Source organism: Chinchilla lanigera, unplaced genomic scaffold (assembly GCF_000276665.1).
Source record: "Chinchilla lanigera isolate Chin_1 unplaced genomic scaffold, ChiLan1.0 scaffold00080, whole genome shotgun sequence".
NCBI classification, from domain to species: Eukaryota; Metazoa; Chordata; class Mammalia; order Rodentia; family Chinchillidae; genus Chinchilla; species Chinchilla lanigera.
The window spans coordinates 4,393,136-4,410,905 of record NW_004955481.1 but is presented as its reverse complement, the minus strand read 5'-3'; the positions used below and the strand labels follow the sequence as shown (position 1 = coordinate 4,410,905).

The 17,770-nt window shown below is 46.6% G+C and overlaps 1 protein-coding gene across 4 annotated transcripts in view; it reads right to left on the bottom strand.

Moving 5' to 3' along the window:
- Positions 1–4,377: 4,377 nt before the first annotated feature.
- Positions 4,378–17,770, bottom strand: part of Fam222b (family with sequence similarity 222, member B) — a 72,355-nt gene continuing 58,962 nt past the window's right edge. For 2 of the 4 annotated variants that reach the window (XM_005402710.2, XM_005402711.2), the window contains exon 3: positions 4,378–6,941. In XM_005402710.2, coding sequence (XP_005402767.1) covers positions 5,326–6,941 — 1,616 coding nt within the window. In that variant the 3' untranslated portion in view covers positions 4,378–5,325. The remainder of the gene's footprint in view (positions 6,942–17,770) is intronic. The other 2 variants (XM_005402712.2, XM_005402713.2) reach the window with 1 other exon arrangement.

Sequence of the window (17,770 nt, the reverse complement as noted above, 5' to 3'; positions counted from 1 at the left end):
CTTGGTTCCAGCCTTTCTCAACTGGGTTGGTGGGGGCACGCCAGGCTGGGCCCAGCTGAAGGCAAAGGAGCAGTGGGGGAAGAAGTCTGCCAGTCCCGCCCAAGGATCCAGCTGCCCTGCTGGACCTCCATCTGGTGGACAACAGGAGAACTGTAGGCGGCGTTGTGGGTGTCGTCCGGCCCTGCCCTCTGGTGCTTAGATGAAGGAAGTGCATGGCCTGTAAGTTTCTTAAGGCAGGAGTCCCAGGCCCACCCCACCAGACTTGGACTTTCTTGGTCAATACTTATTAGCATTCATTGGACACACTTCCTCACTTTTGTTTTTCACTGCTGTTCTACGGATTGAACTAGCTTTGCATGTGCAGGTAAGCACTCTCACCACTGACATGCAGCCTAGGCTTTTCTTTTGCGACAAGGTCTTGCTATGTAACCCAGGCTGGCCTCAAACTCTTGGTGATCCTCCTGCTTCAGCCTCCTGAGTGTTGGGATTACACAGGGCTGGGAGTACTTAGTAAACACTGCTAAGCACTTTATGTGCAATATTTAATACAAGTCTTGGTGATCCTCCTGCCTCAGTCTCCTGAGTGCTGGGATTAGTCATGTGGGCACTACATTGGCCACACGGACCTATTTTAAGCAGGCCTTAGTGGAGGGTTTATGAGACAATACATGTTTCTGATACAGTGTTTAATGAATGTTAATCTGTGAAGTCCAGCCCACAGCCAGGGACTCAGCTAAGGGGGCCTTCAAGACGTACAAAGCACTTGGACTTTTCTTTTTTTTAAACAGGATCTCACTTTGTACTGTAGGCTGGCTTTGAACTTAACTGTAGCCCAGGCAAGCCTTGAATTCACCACCAGCTTCAGATTTATGGGGATACTTTTGTCTCTGCCTCCCAAGTGATGGGATTACAGGCGTGTGCCACCATGTCCGGTAGTTTGTTTTTTTTGTTGTTTTGTTTTTTTGTCTTTTTGAGACAGAGTCTCACTGTGCAGTTCGGGCTGGCCTTGAACTCGCAGGGATCCTCCTGCCTCAGCCTCCCAAGTGCTGAGATTACAAGTGTGCGCCACCACTCCCGGCAGTCATTTGCTTTTTGTATAGGGCCCAGTGGGTGCGTATGATTACCTGCATTTTGCCGATGAACTACGAACAGAAAAGTGTGTTATCCTTCAGCTGTTTGGTGACAGGAGCTGGGGTTTTCCTGGTGCTGGATATCCAACCAGTGCTTTTTGTATATGATACATGTACCCTCTACTGAGCCCCAACCCCAGACTCTGCATTGGACAGGGTCTCCCTGTGCAGTTCAGGCTGACCTTAAGCTCACTTTGTAGCTGAGGCAGGTCTCAAACTCACAATGATCCTCCTGCCTCAGCCTCCCCAGTGCTGGGATTACAGGTATGTACCACCATGCCTGGCTTCTGCATTGTTTTTTTGTTTTGTTTTGTTTTGTTTTCCGGTACCAGGAATTGAACTCACAACCTTGCAGTTGCCAGGCAGGCGCTGTGCCACTAAGCTAAATCCCCAACCCCTTCTGTGTTGTTTTAAACTTGAGCAAGCCCTAGAAGTGTAACTTCTTCTAATTTTGGCAATACATTTGGATTTACTTTGGCAAGTCAGTTACATGGAACATCACTACCCCCACTGGTAAAATGAGTTCTGTACACTTTCTAGGCTTTGTTGCAGTGACTAAGTAAATTAATCAGCATAAAGTACCTTACTGTTCTTGTCTAGCATTGAGAAGAAGCCCAATCTATGGGAATTACCTGTAAAGGAGTTTATGGGTAAATCTTTCTTCCCACACAGATGGTGAGGTGAGAAGGCCTTTTTATCAGAAGACAGGAAAGGACTGAGCCAGAGCCAGTAAGCCTGGGGAGCTCTACATAGTCTTTAGAAGATTGTGGGGTTCACCTAAGGGCAAATGGTCCCTCACCAAACCAGTTTGGTACACAGATGCCTGGAAATGGGCAGGGAAAACCATGTGTTCTAGCAGAGGGGCTGCTTCTAGGGGGCAAGACGCAAAACCACCTTTCCAGCATCTCAATGAGGCCTTGCAGTTGAACCCCACTCAGCCAGCCTCGTGGGTCTGGCCCCCATTCCGCTGTGTCATACTTTATGAAACCTTGGGCCAGGTTCTGCATCACAGCGAGAGCCGGATTCCCCAAACACCCACCTCAGCCCACTATTCTACTTGAGCGGACTCCAAGTCTGACCAGTAGAGGGCTTCCTCAGGGTGGCATGGGAAGGAGGCAGAGCACTTTCACAAAGGGCACCCACAGAAAAAGCGAGGCTGAGGAGGGAAGGATACTTTGAACTCCATCAATCTTCAGAAAGCTATTAGCTGACTCTTGCTACCAAGGGTTTGCTGTCCTCTTCCCTGAATCAGTCCTACGGCCTGCAGTACCAATCTTTACACTTCCATCACATTTTGGCTTAAACCCAAACCCAGTGAAAAAGGAGGAGGGTAATTCAAGTATCTCTTTTGGTTTGTTTGCCCTGTAGATAAAAGAGGGCAAGTTCTCCTACTCAATACATGAGAAAATTCAGATCACAAAGGGCAGGGCAGTTTTTGTGTTACATGTTACAGCACTCATTTCCTCCACTCAGTGGAGGCCCTTAGAAACCAGTGCTGGAGGAAGGTTTACTTTTTTCCATTGGCTTTACTGGCCAAGTCAGATCACCTTTTTTGTTTTTCCAGTACCAGGAATCGAACTCACGACCTTGCGCTTGCCAGGCAGGCGCTGTGCTGCTGAGCTAAATCTCCAGCCCCAGATCACCATTTCTTTGATGGCCCTTGGAGTGAAAATGTGACAGGACTCTCGCCTCCAGTGAGAGGCAGCAAACCATATCCAAGCTGCATGCTAAGGCCCGGGCAACCCAGGGGGGTACACCCCTCCTTCGGAGAGGCTGCTGACTGGTCTGGCTACCAAGAGTCCCAGCACCTTACCTGGGATAAAGCATTAGGGAGGGCTTGGACACCACCACCACACAAAGGAAGCATTCCCCTTCTAGATAAGAAAACACCTGATATTCACTGCATTAAAGGAATAGGACAAGATCAAAAGCGGTTTTTTTCTCTTTACTGGTTTATAATAATCTTAAAAACCCCATCACACCCATAAACCACCACAGGTGAGAAGGTGAGAGATGGAGAATGAATGCTACAGTATGTGGATAGAGTGGGGAATCTGGGTTTTCCCTAGGGGTGGCACAGGGTGGAGGCAAGGAATATAGATAGGAGGCCCTGGCTTGGACCCTTATTGCTGGTTGGGGGTTGGCTGGCAGAGGGGCAGGGGACTCAGGTTGAACTAGGAAACATCTCACACCAAAGGTGAGGGCAGTTGAAGGGGGTGCACAGTACATTTTCCATGCAGACTAGGGGTGGGAGTGAGCTTCAAAGACTTGCACCCCTACACAGGAAGAGATGGGTTTGAGGTTGTTTGACTTAAAGCCAAGTTGGTAGAATCTGGTCGTTTCCTACAGTGGCAGCTCACCCTTTAGGGAGAGGTTTGTGTGAGGGAGGAGGATTTCAGCAAGAATATTTGATTTGGAGATCAAGCAAGAGGTATGGGAGACAGCAGTGCTCTTTTAAGTTTGATTCCAAAAAGCAGGATGTGGAAGGGGACCACAGGAGACGGTGGTCAACACCTGGGGAGAAGGCATTGCATCAGAAGCTTCAGGGGCTTCTGAGGGTTTAGGGACAGGGAGGTACCAGTGTTCACAGATGGCAGGAAAACAACTGGGGCAATAAATTAGGATTTCATGTTGCTATCATTTGGCATAACACAATCAGGCTTTTTTTTTTTTTTTTTTTTTTTTTTTAAATATAAGGCAACTTGCCAACATGTAATTTAAAAACTGGTCTTCAAGGGGCTGGGGATTTAGCTCAGCGGCACAGCACTTGCCTGGCAAGCACAAGGTCGTGAGTTCGATTCCCGGTACCAGAAAAAAACCAAAAACAAAACAAAAAAAACTGTTCTCCAGTCATACTGCTTCAGTTCACTAGAGAATTTCTGGCTAAGGAAGAGTGGATAGTAAACAACCCAAAACCTTAAGTATCAGCTCACATTCCCCAAAACAAGAGGAAAAGCAAGAGCTTATTTGGTTAAAAAAAAAAAAGTCAGAGCCCAACTGCATCTTTTAACAGAATAGGAGTGCAAAGATTGACAATAAAATATAATCTAAGTTTAAGGGTACAGAGAAGAGATACATTTCTAGCCAACTAATTGTCACTCAGGGACAAGACAGAGCATGGAGTGGGAAGGGGGTGCTCTGAGAACGGGCAGGGCGGGAGAGGCTATTTCTGACTAGGCCCTTCTCCAGCAGATTACAACCATGCTCATTTGGTAGAGGAAGAATTCAAAGAGCTTAAGGCTTTGTGTTTTTTTTTTTCTCCATTAATCTGAGGGGCTGCAAAAGGAGGTGATTAGGAGGGTCAGTGTACCTGTGGGGCCACTCATACACAATGCTACTCAAACCCACACTACATTCGTACAGAAACATGACAGTTAAAACTTACAGTGTAGAGCAATATTCTTAGCCAGTGTAGGGAGAACCAAATGCATTTTAACTTTTTTTTTTCTTTTTTTCTTTTTTGGTGTTTTTAATTCCAAACTCCAATGTGATCATCCCACCTACCTAATTTCTCACATAAGGTAGTTTTATTTTTTTGCTTTTTTTGGGGGGGGGGTGGGTAGGGATGAGAACAGCAGTTATGATAGGAGACGGACAATAGTGAGAAGGGATCCTGGGATGCCAGCTGACCACTGCATTTCTCTAGGTCTGGAAGGAGAGTCAGGAACCAAGACACCAATAAAAGATTTTTCTCCATTTTTCAAGGCTATGGCCTCGAGTAATGGAAAGGAGCTGGGAAGAGACAAAGATTGGGTTAGTTCTGATTTGAGATCTTTGGGTGAGTAAGGAATTAGTTTCCAGAGCACTTGGAAAGTCTGGCTTCTTAATCCCAAAGAGAGGAGAGGCCTAGCGTTTAGGGGCCTAGGCCTCTTTCTTTAGTCACACCCTAGTTCTAAGGGAAATAGGCAGAGGTTCAGGAATAAATGGGAGGATGGTCTGAAATGGCTGAGGTGCACAGCCTGACAGGCAGGTAGAGAAGAGCCTACGGTTAGTTAGGTCCTAACATAAAAGCTGCTGGAGGGGAGGATAAGAGGACCTCTTCTGCCCCCAATTAGTTCCTGTCAAGTTCCCTTCCTTAGACGTCTAAGAATGATCACACTGGAGCAGTGAAACTTTGAAACTATCCAGTTACTTAAAAGTAAGACTAAACCTAGGAGGGTGATGTATGACATGTTGCTTCAGGAAAGTACCCTCCCTATCTATACCCCGGATGCTGAATATGAAGACTTCGACTATCTGTGGGATCAGGGGCTCGGCTGCCCGGGACTCGATGGGCCTTGCTCAGCACGGCCAGGCTCTGTTCTCGGAAGCAGGCCTGCTGGAAATCCCCACTCAGGTAATCCACTGTTTGCATCAAGCTGTTCTGGCTTGCCACTGGACCACCCCCAGTCCCCGCTCGGTAGTGGACCCCAGGAGCTGCTGCACAGTCGAGGGGTGTACCTGTAGCCTGCCCGCCGTGGAATGGCATGGCAAGGTCCTGAGACCCCGAGCTGTCGCTATTGGGAGTGGGCAGAATGTTGTTCCACAGGGGTTGGAAGTAGTGACCATTGGGGTAGGCCAGTGGGGCTGCCAGGCCGTTGACTGGTGGGGACGGGGTCGGCTTCTCCAGGGGTGGCTTCAGATGAAAGGACTGTGCCAGGCAGAGTTCCTGCGGGTAGGCAGGGGCTTTGGCCACAAAGCCGGGTGCTGCCAACTCGCGTCCTGCTGCATGCTTGCCTGCTAGGCCAGGGGCTGGTGTCCCACCAGCCTCGCTGCACATCTGCTGTAGGTGGGCCAGCTGGTGCTGGTTCCAGGCAACTGGTTTGAGGTCCCTAGGGTAGCCAGCAGGGGCTCGAGAGATGCCTGTGGGCAGGTTGACAGAGCCTGCGGCAGGCAGTGTGGCCGTGGCCGCGTGGGTGTGCTCCATGGGATTGACCACACAGGAAGGCATTGGTGTGGGGATGCTGTGGGTCGAGACCCGCGTGCTTGCATTGATGAGCAGACTGCGACTAATGGGGCTGGGGTTGGCGATCTGGCCCTCACACACTGAGGTAGTGCTGACGCCTGCCCTCGTCTGGCAAAACTGGTTGATCTGGTGCACGATGCTGCTCAGGTCCGGGGGCTGGCTGTGCTGCAGGGTTGCCGCCATCGAAAGGGGGATACTTGAGGTAGACACGGTCACATTCGGGGGCGCATCTGAGTCTGGCACCTTCCGGCCTCCATGCAGCAAGGGATTAGGCGGGTGCTGGAGACCCTGGTGGGCCAGGGCCTGAGTGTGGACCAAGCCCTGGGTTTGGGCCATGGGCTGAGGGTGGTGGCCCAGGCCCTGAGGCTGCTGGAGGCTCTGAGGGTGAGACAGTGCCTGTGGCGGCGGGATACCCTGAGGGTGCTGCAGCGTCTGGGCAGGGGCATGGGTGTGGGCCAGGGTCTGTGCATGTTGCAGGGCCTGCTGGCGGGCCAGAGCCTGGGCCTGGGGGTGGGCTAAAGTGCTGGGTGCCACAGTAGCGTAGGGTGCCACTGGGGGGTTCATGATGGCCTCAGGGAGTAACCGGGCTCGGGTGCCGTCAAAGTCCTTGAGTATGCTTTTGGCTGGCACTTTGACAATGGCAAGCAGGCCTGCCTTGGTGGCAGCCTGAGTCGGGTAGGGGCTGTAGCGCTGGGCTGATGTGTCGAGGCCGTTCACAGTACGACGAACGTGTTTCCGCTGGGGAACCTTCACACTGTTGGGGAAGATTTTTATAGTCAGTGGGTTGTTTGCGACCTTCTTAGCATACGCGTCCAATTCGGCTGGGGTAGGATAGTGAGCAGTTCTCATTTTCTGTGTAGTGTCCCCTAGAGAGAGAGAGAGAAAGAGAGGAAGAGAGAGAGAGAAGAGGGAGAGCAAAGAGGGAGGGAGCTCATCAGTGCCAAGCCAACCAGCCCATCTAGATTCCCCGCTGAGGGTGTGTCATGAAAATTAGGTTTTCGGTAGCCTTCATTCTAGATGCAGCCTCAGCCCCCACGATAACAAGTACTGGTAGCATTTAGTGGGCACCAGTCTTTTTTGTTGCTGCTGTTTTTGAGACAGGATCTCACTTTGTTCAGGCTGGCCTTCAACCGACTATGTAGCCCAGGCTGGCCTCGAACTCATGGCAATCCTCCTGCCTCAGTTGGGATTACAGGTGTGCACCACGACATCCAGCAAAGGCTCATATCATGGACAGCCAGGATCTGCTGGTTCTCATAGATGTAACCAAGAATTCTTCTGCTACATGGAGCTCTTAAGTTCCTACCAGCCAAGCTGATATGGGGACTGAAGGTTCTAAGCAGGACTGCATGACAGGGCCTTTGTGGCCACAAGGACCCTTCTCATGATACTCTGATAAAGAAAGTATAGAGAGTGACTAAACTTCAGTCTGAGGTGGCCAATGAGGGTCAGCTTTCCCCATACTTGGCAGCTGGGTACCATGCCCACCTGGCATCAGGGGACAGGACACTTTTTTTTCCAGGAGCAGCCAACATCTCTCCCCACCCCCATGTCACAAGTTCACTTTTGTTTATAGTTTACTCTGGTGCCTGACTGGGTGAAGATCAAAAGCCTTTATTTATTTCCCTTTTGGAGAGTGATAATAAATGACAGAGCAGCAGGGGGCGATCTGGGAAGAAGGGATTCAGAGCATCTTTGAGTCCTGAGAGTCAAAAATAGTCTGTATTTGGTCCATGTCAGCTGTCACTTTCCAAAAAGAAAGAGGAAAAACCTGCCTTCCTTTGGAGACTGTAGAAATACCCACTCAATGCATCTCATTAATGTTAACAGTCTCTTTGTTCTCATCTCCGGTGCCGCCCATCAGGGAGCTCCAGCGGATGTCAGGCTTCCAGTCAGAAAGGAAAAGGTTCCTAACACAAGAGCTCTTTAAGGATGCTCCTTTCCCTGCAAGAGGTCTCTGCTTTGTTCTCCCTCTCTCAAAGGAGGGGACACTTCTGAGTATACTCAAAAGGTGCTTAATACATGCTCGCTGAATGAGTAAGTACACAGTCTGCCCAAAGCACAAGGAAACGGGTTTGGCTGGGAGCCTGGGCTCAGCTAGCTGACTTTGTCCCTCCTTCCTCCCTTGCAGAAGCAGCCAGGACAGAACAAGGACTAATCTGCTGAATGCCCAGCTTGTGGCCTCAGCTGGCCTTGGCCCAAAGGAGACCCCATTCAAAGTCACGACACTGGGCATCAACGAACAGAAGCAGACGAGTGAGTGTATCAGAAGGGAAAGGGCACAGCTGCCTGTGTTCAGTGGCATTGCTGCTTAGCTGGCAACAACTGCTTAGAAACTGCTGCTCTCGGATGCAGGAAAAGAAAGCTCAAGTCTAGGAGGGGCAGGGAAATTTGGTCCCATGCTTGAGAAGGCTGACCTGAGCAAAAGTGCATACAGGAAGGAAAAACCCTGTGTTTACAAACAGGTGTGGTGGCACACGCCTATAATCCCAGCACTCAGGAGGCTGAGGCAGAAGGACTGCCACAAGTTCGAGGCCAACCTGGGGTACAAAGTGAGTTCAAGGCCAGCTTGAACTACATAGCAAGACTGTCTCAAAAAAAAAAAAAGAAGTAAAATTGGTATAATGCCTTGTACTTAGTAGATAATTCCAATGTATATAATAGCCTGCTTTATTTGCTGAGTATAGAATAGATGTTCACACATAAATTAAATGTTTATATCAGAGTCTACAAACTTTAAATATGTTTTTGTTAAGATTCTCCTGCTGGGCCTGGTGGCACATGCCTGTACACCTAGCATTCAGGAAGCTGAGGCAGGAGGACTGCTGAGAGTTTCAGGCCAGCCTGGACTACATAGGGAGCACCCCCCACCACCAAAAACAGATTCTCTCTAAAACTAATACATGGATTTAGGGGAGCAAGAAATGTAGCCACATATGGGGAGACAAATACAAAAACTGGGAAAGATATGTAAGAAAATGCAGGTGGCCTAAGTTTTTTCTTTTTTTTGCCCATGTTCTTATACTGATGAATAAAAGCGAAGATAAAAGTGGAATCATTTTGACACAGGGTTCTGTGTTACCATGGTCAAAAATTCATTCAGCATAATTCAACAGAGGGCTGGGCAAATGGCTTGAGCTACTTGTATTTTAAGGTTTTGTAGGCCATTATGATCTGTGCCCAAACTACGCAAGTCTGAGTTGCAGTATGGCCTTTCTTTTTTTTTTTTTTCCTGGTACCAGGAACCGAACTCACGACCTTGCACTTGCCAGGCAGGCACTGTGCCGCTGAGCTAAATCCCCAGCCCCTGAGTTGCAGTATGAAAGCAGTTACATGTAATATAATATAATGAACAGGCAGGGTGGTAGTGTTCTAATAAAACTTTGTTTGTTTGTTTGCTTATTTAGAGACAGGATCTCACTATGCAGTTCAGGCTGGCCTTGAGCTCGTTTTGTAGCCCAGGCTGGTCTCAAACTCCAAACGATCCTCCTGCCTCAGCCACCCAAGTGCTGGAATTACAGGCGTGCACCACCACACCCAGCTAATAAAACTTTAATTACAAAAACAATTTAAATGCTTATGAAATGTCTGACTTGAGGAAAGTCTTAAAAAAATACGAATGGGTTGGTGATAACTGAGGTCAAGAAGAAAGAGGCGGTACAGAAATCTTCCATTCACTGCCTCTGTGTTTCCCTTCACCCATGTTGGTGGGCTTTATTCTTTAAAGTCCAAGTGAAAGACAGTGGTACAATAAACAGCAAGAGTTCCTTTGTTCTAAGTCAGTTATCGGGGCTGGGGATTTAGCTCAGCGGCAAAAGCGCCTGCCTGGCAAGCGCAAGGTCGTGAGTTCGGTTCCCGGTACCAGAGAAAAACCAAAAAAAAAAAAAACTAAGTCAGTTATCAACTGTCAGTATTTTTTGTTTTTGTTATTTTTTGAGACATTCTCACTATGCAATTCAGGCTGGGCTCAAACTTACTAAGTAACCCAGGATGGCCAAAAACTCACGATCCTCCTGCTTTAGCCTCCCAAGTGCAGGAATGGGGTTGTGTGACCACAGCTGGCTCAGCTTGACTGTTCTAGCAGAGGTGACAGGGCAGCTTAGCCTCATCCAGGTGGATGAAGTGGGACACTTAGCCACTTCCATTAGTTTTCTTTGCCCTGCTTCCCCTGATGGTGACAATGGTAAAAACAACAAATAAAGGAATCAGAATTAATAAAAAATGAGGGTGGGGAGAGTGAACACCAGGGTACAGAATCCTTTTTAAGAAAAAACCCCAGGCTATCATGGCTTTCCTCATGACAGCCTGCCCTGCTTTCTCTAGGGTATTCTTTTGTTTTGCTTTTCCTTCTTTTACGCAGCCCAAGCTCACGCTACAGAGCCAGTTTCTCTCTGACTCTTCACTTTTATTTTTTCAATAAATTTTGTCACTGCTTAAAAAAAAAAATAACCCAAGGATGAGATAAGTATGCTGAATAAGAAAGAGGTCACACTCCGGAAATACAGTACCAACTACCTCATGTACTGTTTGTTTAAGCTCAGCCTTTAACAAAACATGTTTACCTCAACATTTACCTTTTTTTTTTGTACTGGGAATCAAACTCAGGACCTCTTGCTTGCTAGGCAGGCACTATGCTACTGGGCTATATCCATGGAAACATTTTCCTTTTTCTTTTGAGGCTTCACTATGTGGCCAAACAGGCCTTGAATTCCAGGGCTCAAGTAATCCTCCTGCCTCAGTTTCTTGAGTAGCTGGGCCTCCAGGCATGCACCATCGTGCCCGGCTTCTTTCTCTATACTTTATCACACATCAAGCTGGCACCTTGCTTTGTGCTGTAACATAGTCCCCTAACTGCACAGCTAATACAGACACACAGCTTTTAAGAAGTATACTTAAACCATGCATAGTGGCACACACCTGTAATCTCAGTGCTCAGGAGGCTGAGGCAGGAGGATTGCCATGAGTTCAAGGCCAGCCTGGGCTACACAGTAAGTTCAAGACAAGTCTGAACTACACAGTAAGAACCTGCCTCAAAAGACCTAAGAAACATACATTATAAATATCTGGTACTGCCAGGCATGGTGGCACATGGCTATAATCACAGCACTTGGGAGGCTGAGGCAGGAGGATCGTTGTGAGTTCAAGACCAGCCTGGGCTACAAAATGAGCTTAAGGCCAGCCTGAACTGCACAGTGAAACCCTGTCTCAAAAAGACAAAAAATAAATAAGTAAGTAAGTAAGTAAATATCTGGTACCAACACTGTCACTGATACAGACATCCATAGTTAGAGAACAGGCAACCTATTGTTGGAAAAAAAGTTAGATCTAGATCCAAACACTGGCTGCCTTCTCTGCCTGCTAAGAGTCTCAGTCATTCCTCATTCACCAACAGAAATGACACTCGCAGGGCAGGGGATTTAGCTCAGTGGCACAGCGCCTGCCTGGAAAGCGCAAGGTCCTGAGTTCGGTTCCTGGTAACAGAACCCGCCCCCCCAAAAAAAGAGATGACACTCGCTTTCCTAGGTCACAGAATTATTACCAAGATCAAGAGACTCAATGAACAGGAACCACAACCGCTGACAGTTATTCGAGGAGAGCAAGTCTGCCCAAGTCTGCCCAAGGACAGGGCAAAGCAAACTGATAAGGAATCCCCAACTATAGGATCCCCTGGGCTTGAGCCTGAGCATTAAATGTGGCAGAGAACCCTGCTGTCTAGCTCAGGGACTGGAAGGAAAAAACTCCAAACTGCATTTGGAGGGCACAGGTGTGGTTCAAACATAAGCTGTAGAATTTGACCTGAACATGAGTTCTCCCTGTTACTGATAATCATATGACACAAGCAAGTAACAAAACCTCTATGTCTTACCCTGAGGAAGTAATTTCTACATGGAATTAAGGAATGAATGAAAACACACGGTTGGACACAGTGGTGCATACCTACACTCCCAACAACTTAGGAGGATGAGACAGGAGGGTGGTATTAGACCAGGAGTTCAAGGCCAGCCTGGGCATATAGTGAGACCTTGTCTCAAAAACAAACAAACAAACAAAAAACAAAAAAAATAAGTGACAACACATGTAAAAACAATGAATATAGTGGCTGGCACAGCTCTCAGTAAATGTTAGCTATTATTTCTAATATCTCTATGAGTTTATGCAGCATCGGGTCAATTCTCCATTCCCAGCCACCTCCACGAGGGGGCAGACACGCATCTAAAGAAGCAATAAAAGGCAACTGGTATTTATCCCAGGATCCCCAACCTTCTGCCACAAAGGAGGTCAAAGCTGTCATCTAAGACATGGTGTGTGGGGCTGGGGATTTAGCTCAGAGGCACAGTGCCTACCTGGCAAGCGCAAGGTGAGTTAGATTGTGAGTTAGATTCCTGGTACCGGGAAAAAAAACCAAATAAATAAATAAATAAATAAAACATGGTGTGAGGCCGCGCATGGTGGTGCACACCTGTAAAACCAGCACTCAGGAGGCTGAGGCAGGAGGAGCACTGTGAGTTGGGGGCCAGCCTGGGCTACAAAGTGAGTTCAAGCCTAGCCTGAACTACATAGTGAGACCCTGTCTCAAAAAGATAAAAACAAACAAAAAACCCTAAACATGGTGTGAGGACTAAGGACCCTGGATAATTTCCACCATTTATGTCCCTCCCTCTCTCCCTCCATCCCCCCATTCCTCTTCTCTCCTGCTTGTGTGCATGTGCGTGCATGCATGTGTGCATTATTGGGGATGCTCTACTACTAAGTTACATCTTCATCCCTTTTTTTAAATTTAGAGACAGGCTCTTAGTTGCCCAAGATGGGCTCAAACTTGTTATCTTTCTGGCTCAGCCTCCTGAGTAGCTAGGAATACAGGCATGTGCCATCACTTTAGACATTTTCACAGGCTTTTCTTGTTGTTTTTTTTTAGACAAGGTCTTGCCATATAGTCCAGGCTATTCTTTTTTTTGTTTTGTTTTGTTTTGTTTTCGGTACCGGGAATCAAACTCATAACCTTGCGCTTGCTAAGGCAGGGGCTGTGCTGCTGAGCTAAATCCCCAGCCCCCAGGCTACTCTTTTTTTTTTTTTTTTTTTGAGACAGGGTCTCACTATGCAGTTCAGGCTGACCTTGAACTAACTTTGTAGCCCAGGCTGGTCTCGCAACGTTCCTCCTGCCTCAGCCTCCCAAGTGCTGGAATTACAGGCGTGTACCACCATGCCCGGCAAGTCCAAGTTATTCTTCAAGACAGCATATAACCCAGGATGACCCTGAACTCACAATCATTCTGCCTCAACCTCTTTGAGGGATGGGCATACAGACGTGCCATACCTGGCCACAGTAAATATTTTATGAGCTAGAACTACATACCTGGAACCTGGGCTAGGGAAAGGCAAAGCAGAAGCTTAGGGAAGGAAGAAAAAATTACAACGATCGTATTTTCTGGGGTACTAGGAGAAGATGGGTCAGAAAGACATACTTGTAAGCACAGAGTTCCAAAATGACCGATGACTCTCAAAGCAAATGACACAGTGGCATATATAATCCAGAAAAGTTCAAGGAGAGCACTGACTTGTCCCCATTTGCGGCCTCTACGGCTTCTGGACCCATCGAAAGCCAAGATGTCCTTTAACCCAGCCAGGCCTATGGCAAGTTACACATCAAGGCCAGAAAATATATTATACTCTCCCCAACACAGAGAAAAGGCAGAGCAAAGAGAAAAAAAGAAGGGACTGAGCTAGGTGCAGTGATGTATACTATCCCAGCAACTGGGAGGCTCAGGCAGGAAGATCACAAACCTGAGCCCACCCTGGCCAACCTAGAGAGACTGTCTCACAATGAAAAATTAGCCAAGTGTAGTGGCTCACACCTAGAATTCCAGCATTCAGGACGCTAAGGCAGGAGTATCTTTGAGTTTGAGGCCAGCCTGAAACACATAATGAGATGAAGGCCAACCTGGAATACATAGTAAGACCTGTCTCAAAAATAAATAAATAAAGCAATAAAAAATTAATTCTAGTACTACCAAAAAAAAAAAAAAAAAAAAGAAAGAAAGAAAAGAAAAAGAAAGAAAAGAAAAGGAGAAAGACTGAGAAGAGACCAGTTCTATAAACTGTGAACTAGAACATATGGTTGCTGATGTGTGGGGAAACCTATTAGTCAGATAACGTAATTTTGGGCCACAAAGCTACATACTCTATCTCTTGACCCTTGGTCCATTTCCCAAGCTCCCTCTCAAGCTGACTTTATTTTCTGCAGTGTTAAGGATCAAACCCAGACCCTTGCACGTGTCAGGCAATCCTTCTGTCACTAATAGCTCAACCCAATCCAAGCTAAATCTTAAAATCTAAAGCACATTAAACTATAAACACCTGTGTACCATTTACTCCACAGATCCCAAACGCTGTGTTTACAGCTTATTATAAGACCCTCCCTAAAGGCTGGAGATGTGGCTTGGTGGGGCGTGCTTACCTAACATTCATGAGACTGAGCTCAATCACTAACAGCACAAAAACAAAACAAAACAAAAACACCTTCCTGAGGACTGGGTGCAGGAAAAAGCTGAATAGCAGAGTCACAAAACTAATTTTGTCCTTCGGATTAAAACTAGGCTCCACCAGCCCAAGTCACAAAACTAGTTTTTATTCTATTTTGTTTCTAGTACTAGGGATAGAACCTAAGGGCTTTGGATGCAAGGCAATTACTCTACCCACAGAGATATACTCTCAGCCCTTGTTTACCACACAAAACTATTTTTGCTGGATGTAGTGCCACACGCCTGTAAACTCAGCACTCAGGAAGTAGGATAGGAGGATTGCTGTGAGTTCGAAGCTGGCCTGGGCTACACAGTGAGTTCAACACCAGCCTGAACTACACAGCGAAACCTTGTCTCAAAAAAAAAAAAAAACCCAGGGGCTGGGGGTTTAGCTCAGCGGCACAGCACCTGCCTGGCAAGTGCAAGGTCATGAGTTCAATTCCTGGTACCAGAAAAATACAAACAAATAAAAAAACAAAACAAAAAAAACCCCAGAAGCTTAAAAAAAAAACTTTTGGGGCTGGGGATTTAGCTCAGCAGCACAGCGCCTGCCTGGCAAGCGCAAGGTCGTAAGTTCGATTCCTGGTACTGGAAAAAAAACAAAAAACAAAAAAAAAACCCCACTTTTTAAGGACACTCTAGCTGATGGGCTGGGGTCCTAAGCAGCTGCATGGCTTCTAGTCGCCAAAGGAGACAACTCTGCTCCATTTTACTTTCCCTATAAATGTATAATGCTAGCAGCTATAGGTCACACAACAGGATTTTTTTTTTTTTTACACATTTTGCGGGAAAGACAAAAGACAGCAGGAAAGCTGAAAAGCACCATTAAATGTTACCTTTTGCAAAGTTGGGGTATATTTAAATATGACAAAAAGAAAGCTGTTAAGAGTTCAAATAATTGACCCTCACACAGAGATGAGAACCTGAAACCAGGGAAGACTGGTATCTCCAGTGTGTGCGTGCATGGAACACAGGCATGCTAGGAAAGTATAGTACCACTAAACTACACTTCCAGTCAGTTTCTCCATTTTCAGAGAAGGCAGCAAAGATCTAAAGACAGCACCATGATAAAGTTGCCAATTTGCCTTTTTTCCTCTTAAGGCAAATGGCTTTTTTTTTTTTTTTTTTTTGAGCAAGGGTCTTACTATGTAGTTTATTTATTTATCTATTTTTTGTCTTTTTTGAGACAGGGTCTCACTATGCAGTTCAGCCTGGTCTTGAACTCACTGTTTGTTTGTTTTTTGTTTTTCTTCCAGTACCAGGAATTGAACTCACGACCTTGTGCTTGCCAGGCAGGCGCTTTTGCCACTGAGCTAAATCCCCAGCCCCTTGAACTCATTTTGTAGCCCAGGCTGGCCTTGAGTTTGCAACGATCAAACTCCCTCAGCCTACAGAGTGCTAGGATTACAGGCATGTGCCACCATGTTTGGCTTTCTATGTAGTTTAGACTGGCTTTGAACTCATTATGCTGCCTAGGCTGGGCCTGAATTCACTTCGAACATCCTGTCTCAGCCTCCTGCTGGAATTACATCTTTTCTTTTTTTGCCTTGTTTTGTTGTTCTTTTTTTGAGATGGGTCTTGCTACATTGTCCAGAGTGGCTTCAAACATGTGATTCTCCTGTCTCATCCTCCCAAGTAGGTGCCATTACAGTGTTTACCCTCTTCCTTTGAAAGCACATCTCTGGGTGAAGCTGTTAGCATCTGTTAAGGAATCTAAAAGAAAGAAACTGAGCTCCTCTCTATCATCATATTGTATGCTTCAAATGTGTCTCCAGAAGCTCAGTACTGGGCACAAGGCAGTTTGTGTACTTATGTGGGTGGCCCTGAAACACATACAATGTCATCACCCAATGATCATTAAGGGAAAAGGTAGGGCTGGTGTGTAGAATGATTACCTAGCATGAATGAGGCCCTAGGTTCAATCTCCAGAACAGAAAAAATAAACATAAAATCCAGGGATGGTGGTACACTCCTGTAATCCCAGAACTCTGAGGAGCTGAAACAGGAGGCTCACAAGTCTGAGCTCAGCCTAAGCAACTTAGAAATGAAGCAAGACTCTGTAAAGTGTGGAGATGCATTTGAGTGTACAAGTCCTGGGTTCAATCCCATTACTGCACAAAAGAAGTAGGGGAAGGAGAGGAAGGAAGGGAAGGGAAGGAGGGGGGAGAGAAGAAGAGAGAAAAGAGAAAGAGAAAGAAAAAGAAAAAAAGGAAGGGAGGGGAAGAGAGATGGGAAAGACGAGAGGGGAGGGGAGGAGAGGAGTAGGGAAGACTGTCACCTTCACCTTTGTCCTTTTACAGGGCTCAATTCAATGGACAAATTCAGAACTAGCTAGGTTCTGAGTCTTACATTTCCTCAAAAGTCCAGCCAGTGGTGGCAAACCTATAACACATGTGCCATGTGCCACACTGGGCTGTTTGTTATCACTGAAAGTTCTAAAAGGTTGGCCAGCACTGGTCTAGATCTTTTGTGTCTTTGCAGTGCTAGGGATGGAATCTAGGGCCTTGTGCATGCTAGACAAGTGCTCTACCACTGACAGATGCCCCAGCCTGAGGCTAGACCATTTTTAATATGTGATGATCTCATAGAGCAGGGGTTGGCTCTGTTCCCTACATGCCAAGTCTAACTGCTGTGTTTTTATAAAAAAGTTTTATTAGAGCATAGCTGTACTCATGTATTTATATATCATCTATGGCTGCCTTAGTTCAGCAGATGTAACAGAAGGAAGTCACAAAGTAGTCACAAAGCTAAAAACATCTGATGTCTGTCCTTGACAGAAAAATTTTGTTAACATCTGTCATAAAGGATTCAGGTACAGTGCTGAAGCACTTTATCCAATTAAAGGGAACCCTCACTGCCTTACTGATTTCCCCTTTTTGCTCTGAAAGGAAGGTCTACTCCAAGTACAAGGCTGTTCATGAGCCAGGAAGAGAATATTCTCCTTGCACATCGTGTAGTGCAGGGATAGAAGCAGAGATATGGGAATATATGAACTATAATGTTCTAATTTCAACCAACTAAGACAGGAACCTAACAGTTCTCAAAGGCTCAATCCTCTTTTATAAGTGCAAACGAATGCCCAGAGAGCCTCAGAAGGCAGGCTCCCAACCATCCTGAGTGTAAAAGCTCCTTTACTTGCTGTAGACTGGTCATGTTGGCTGAGAAGGCAGATAGCA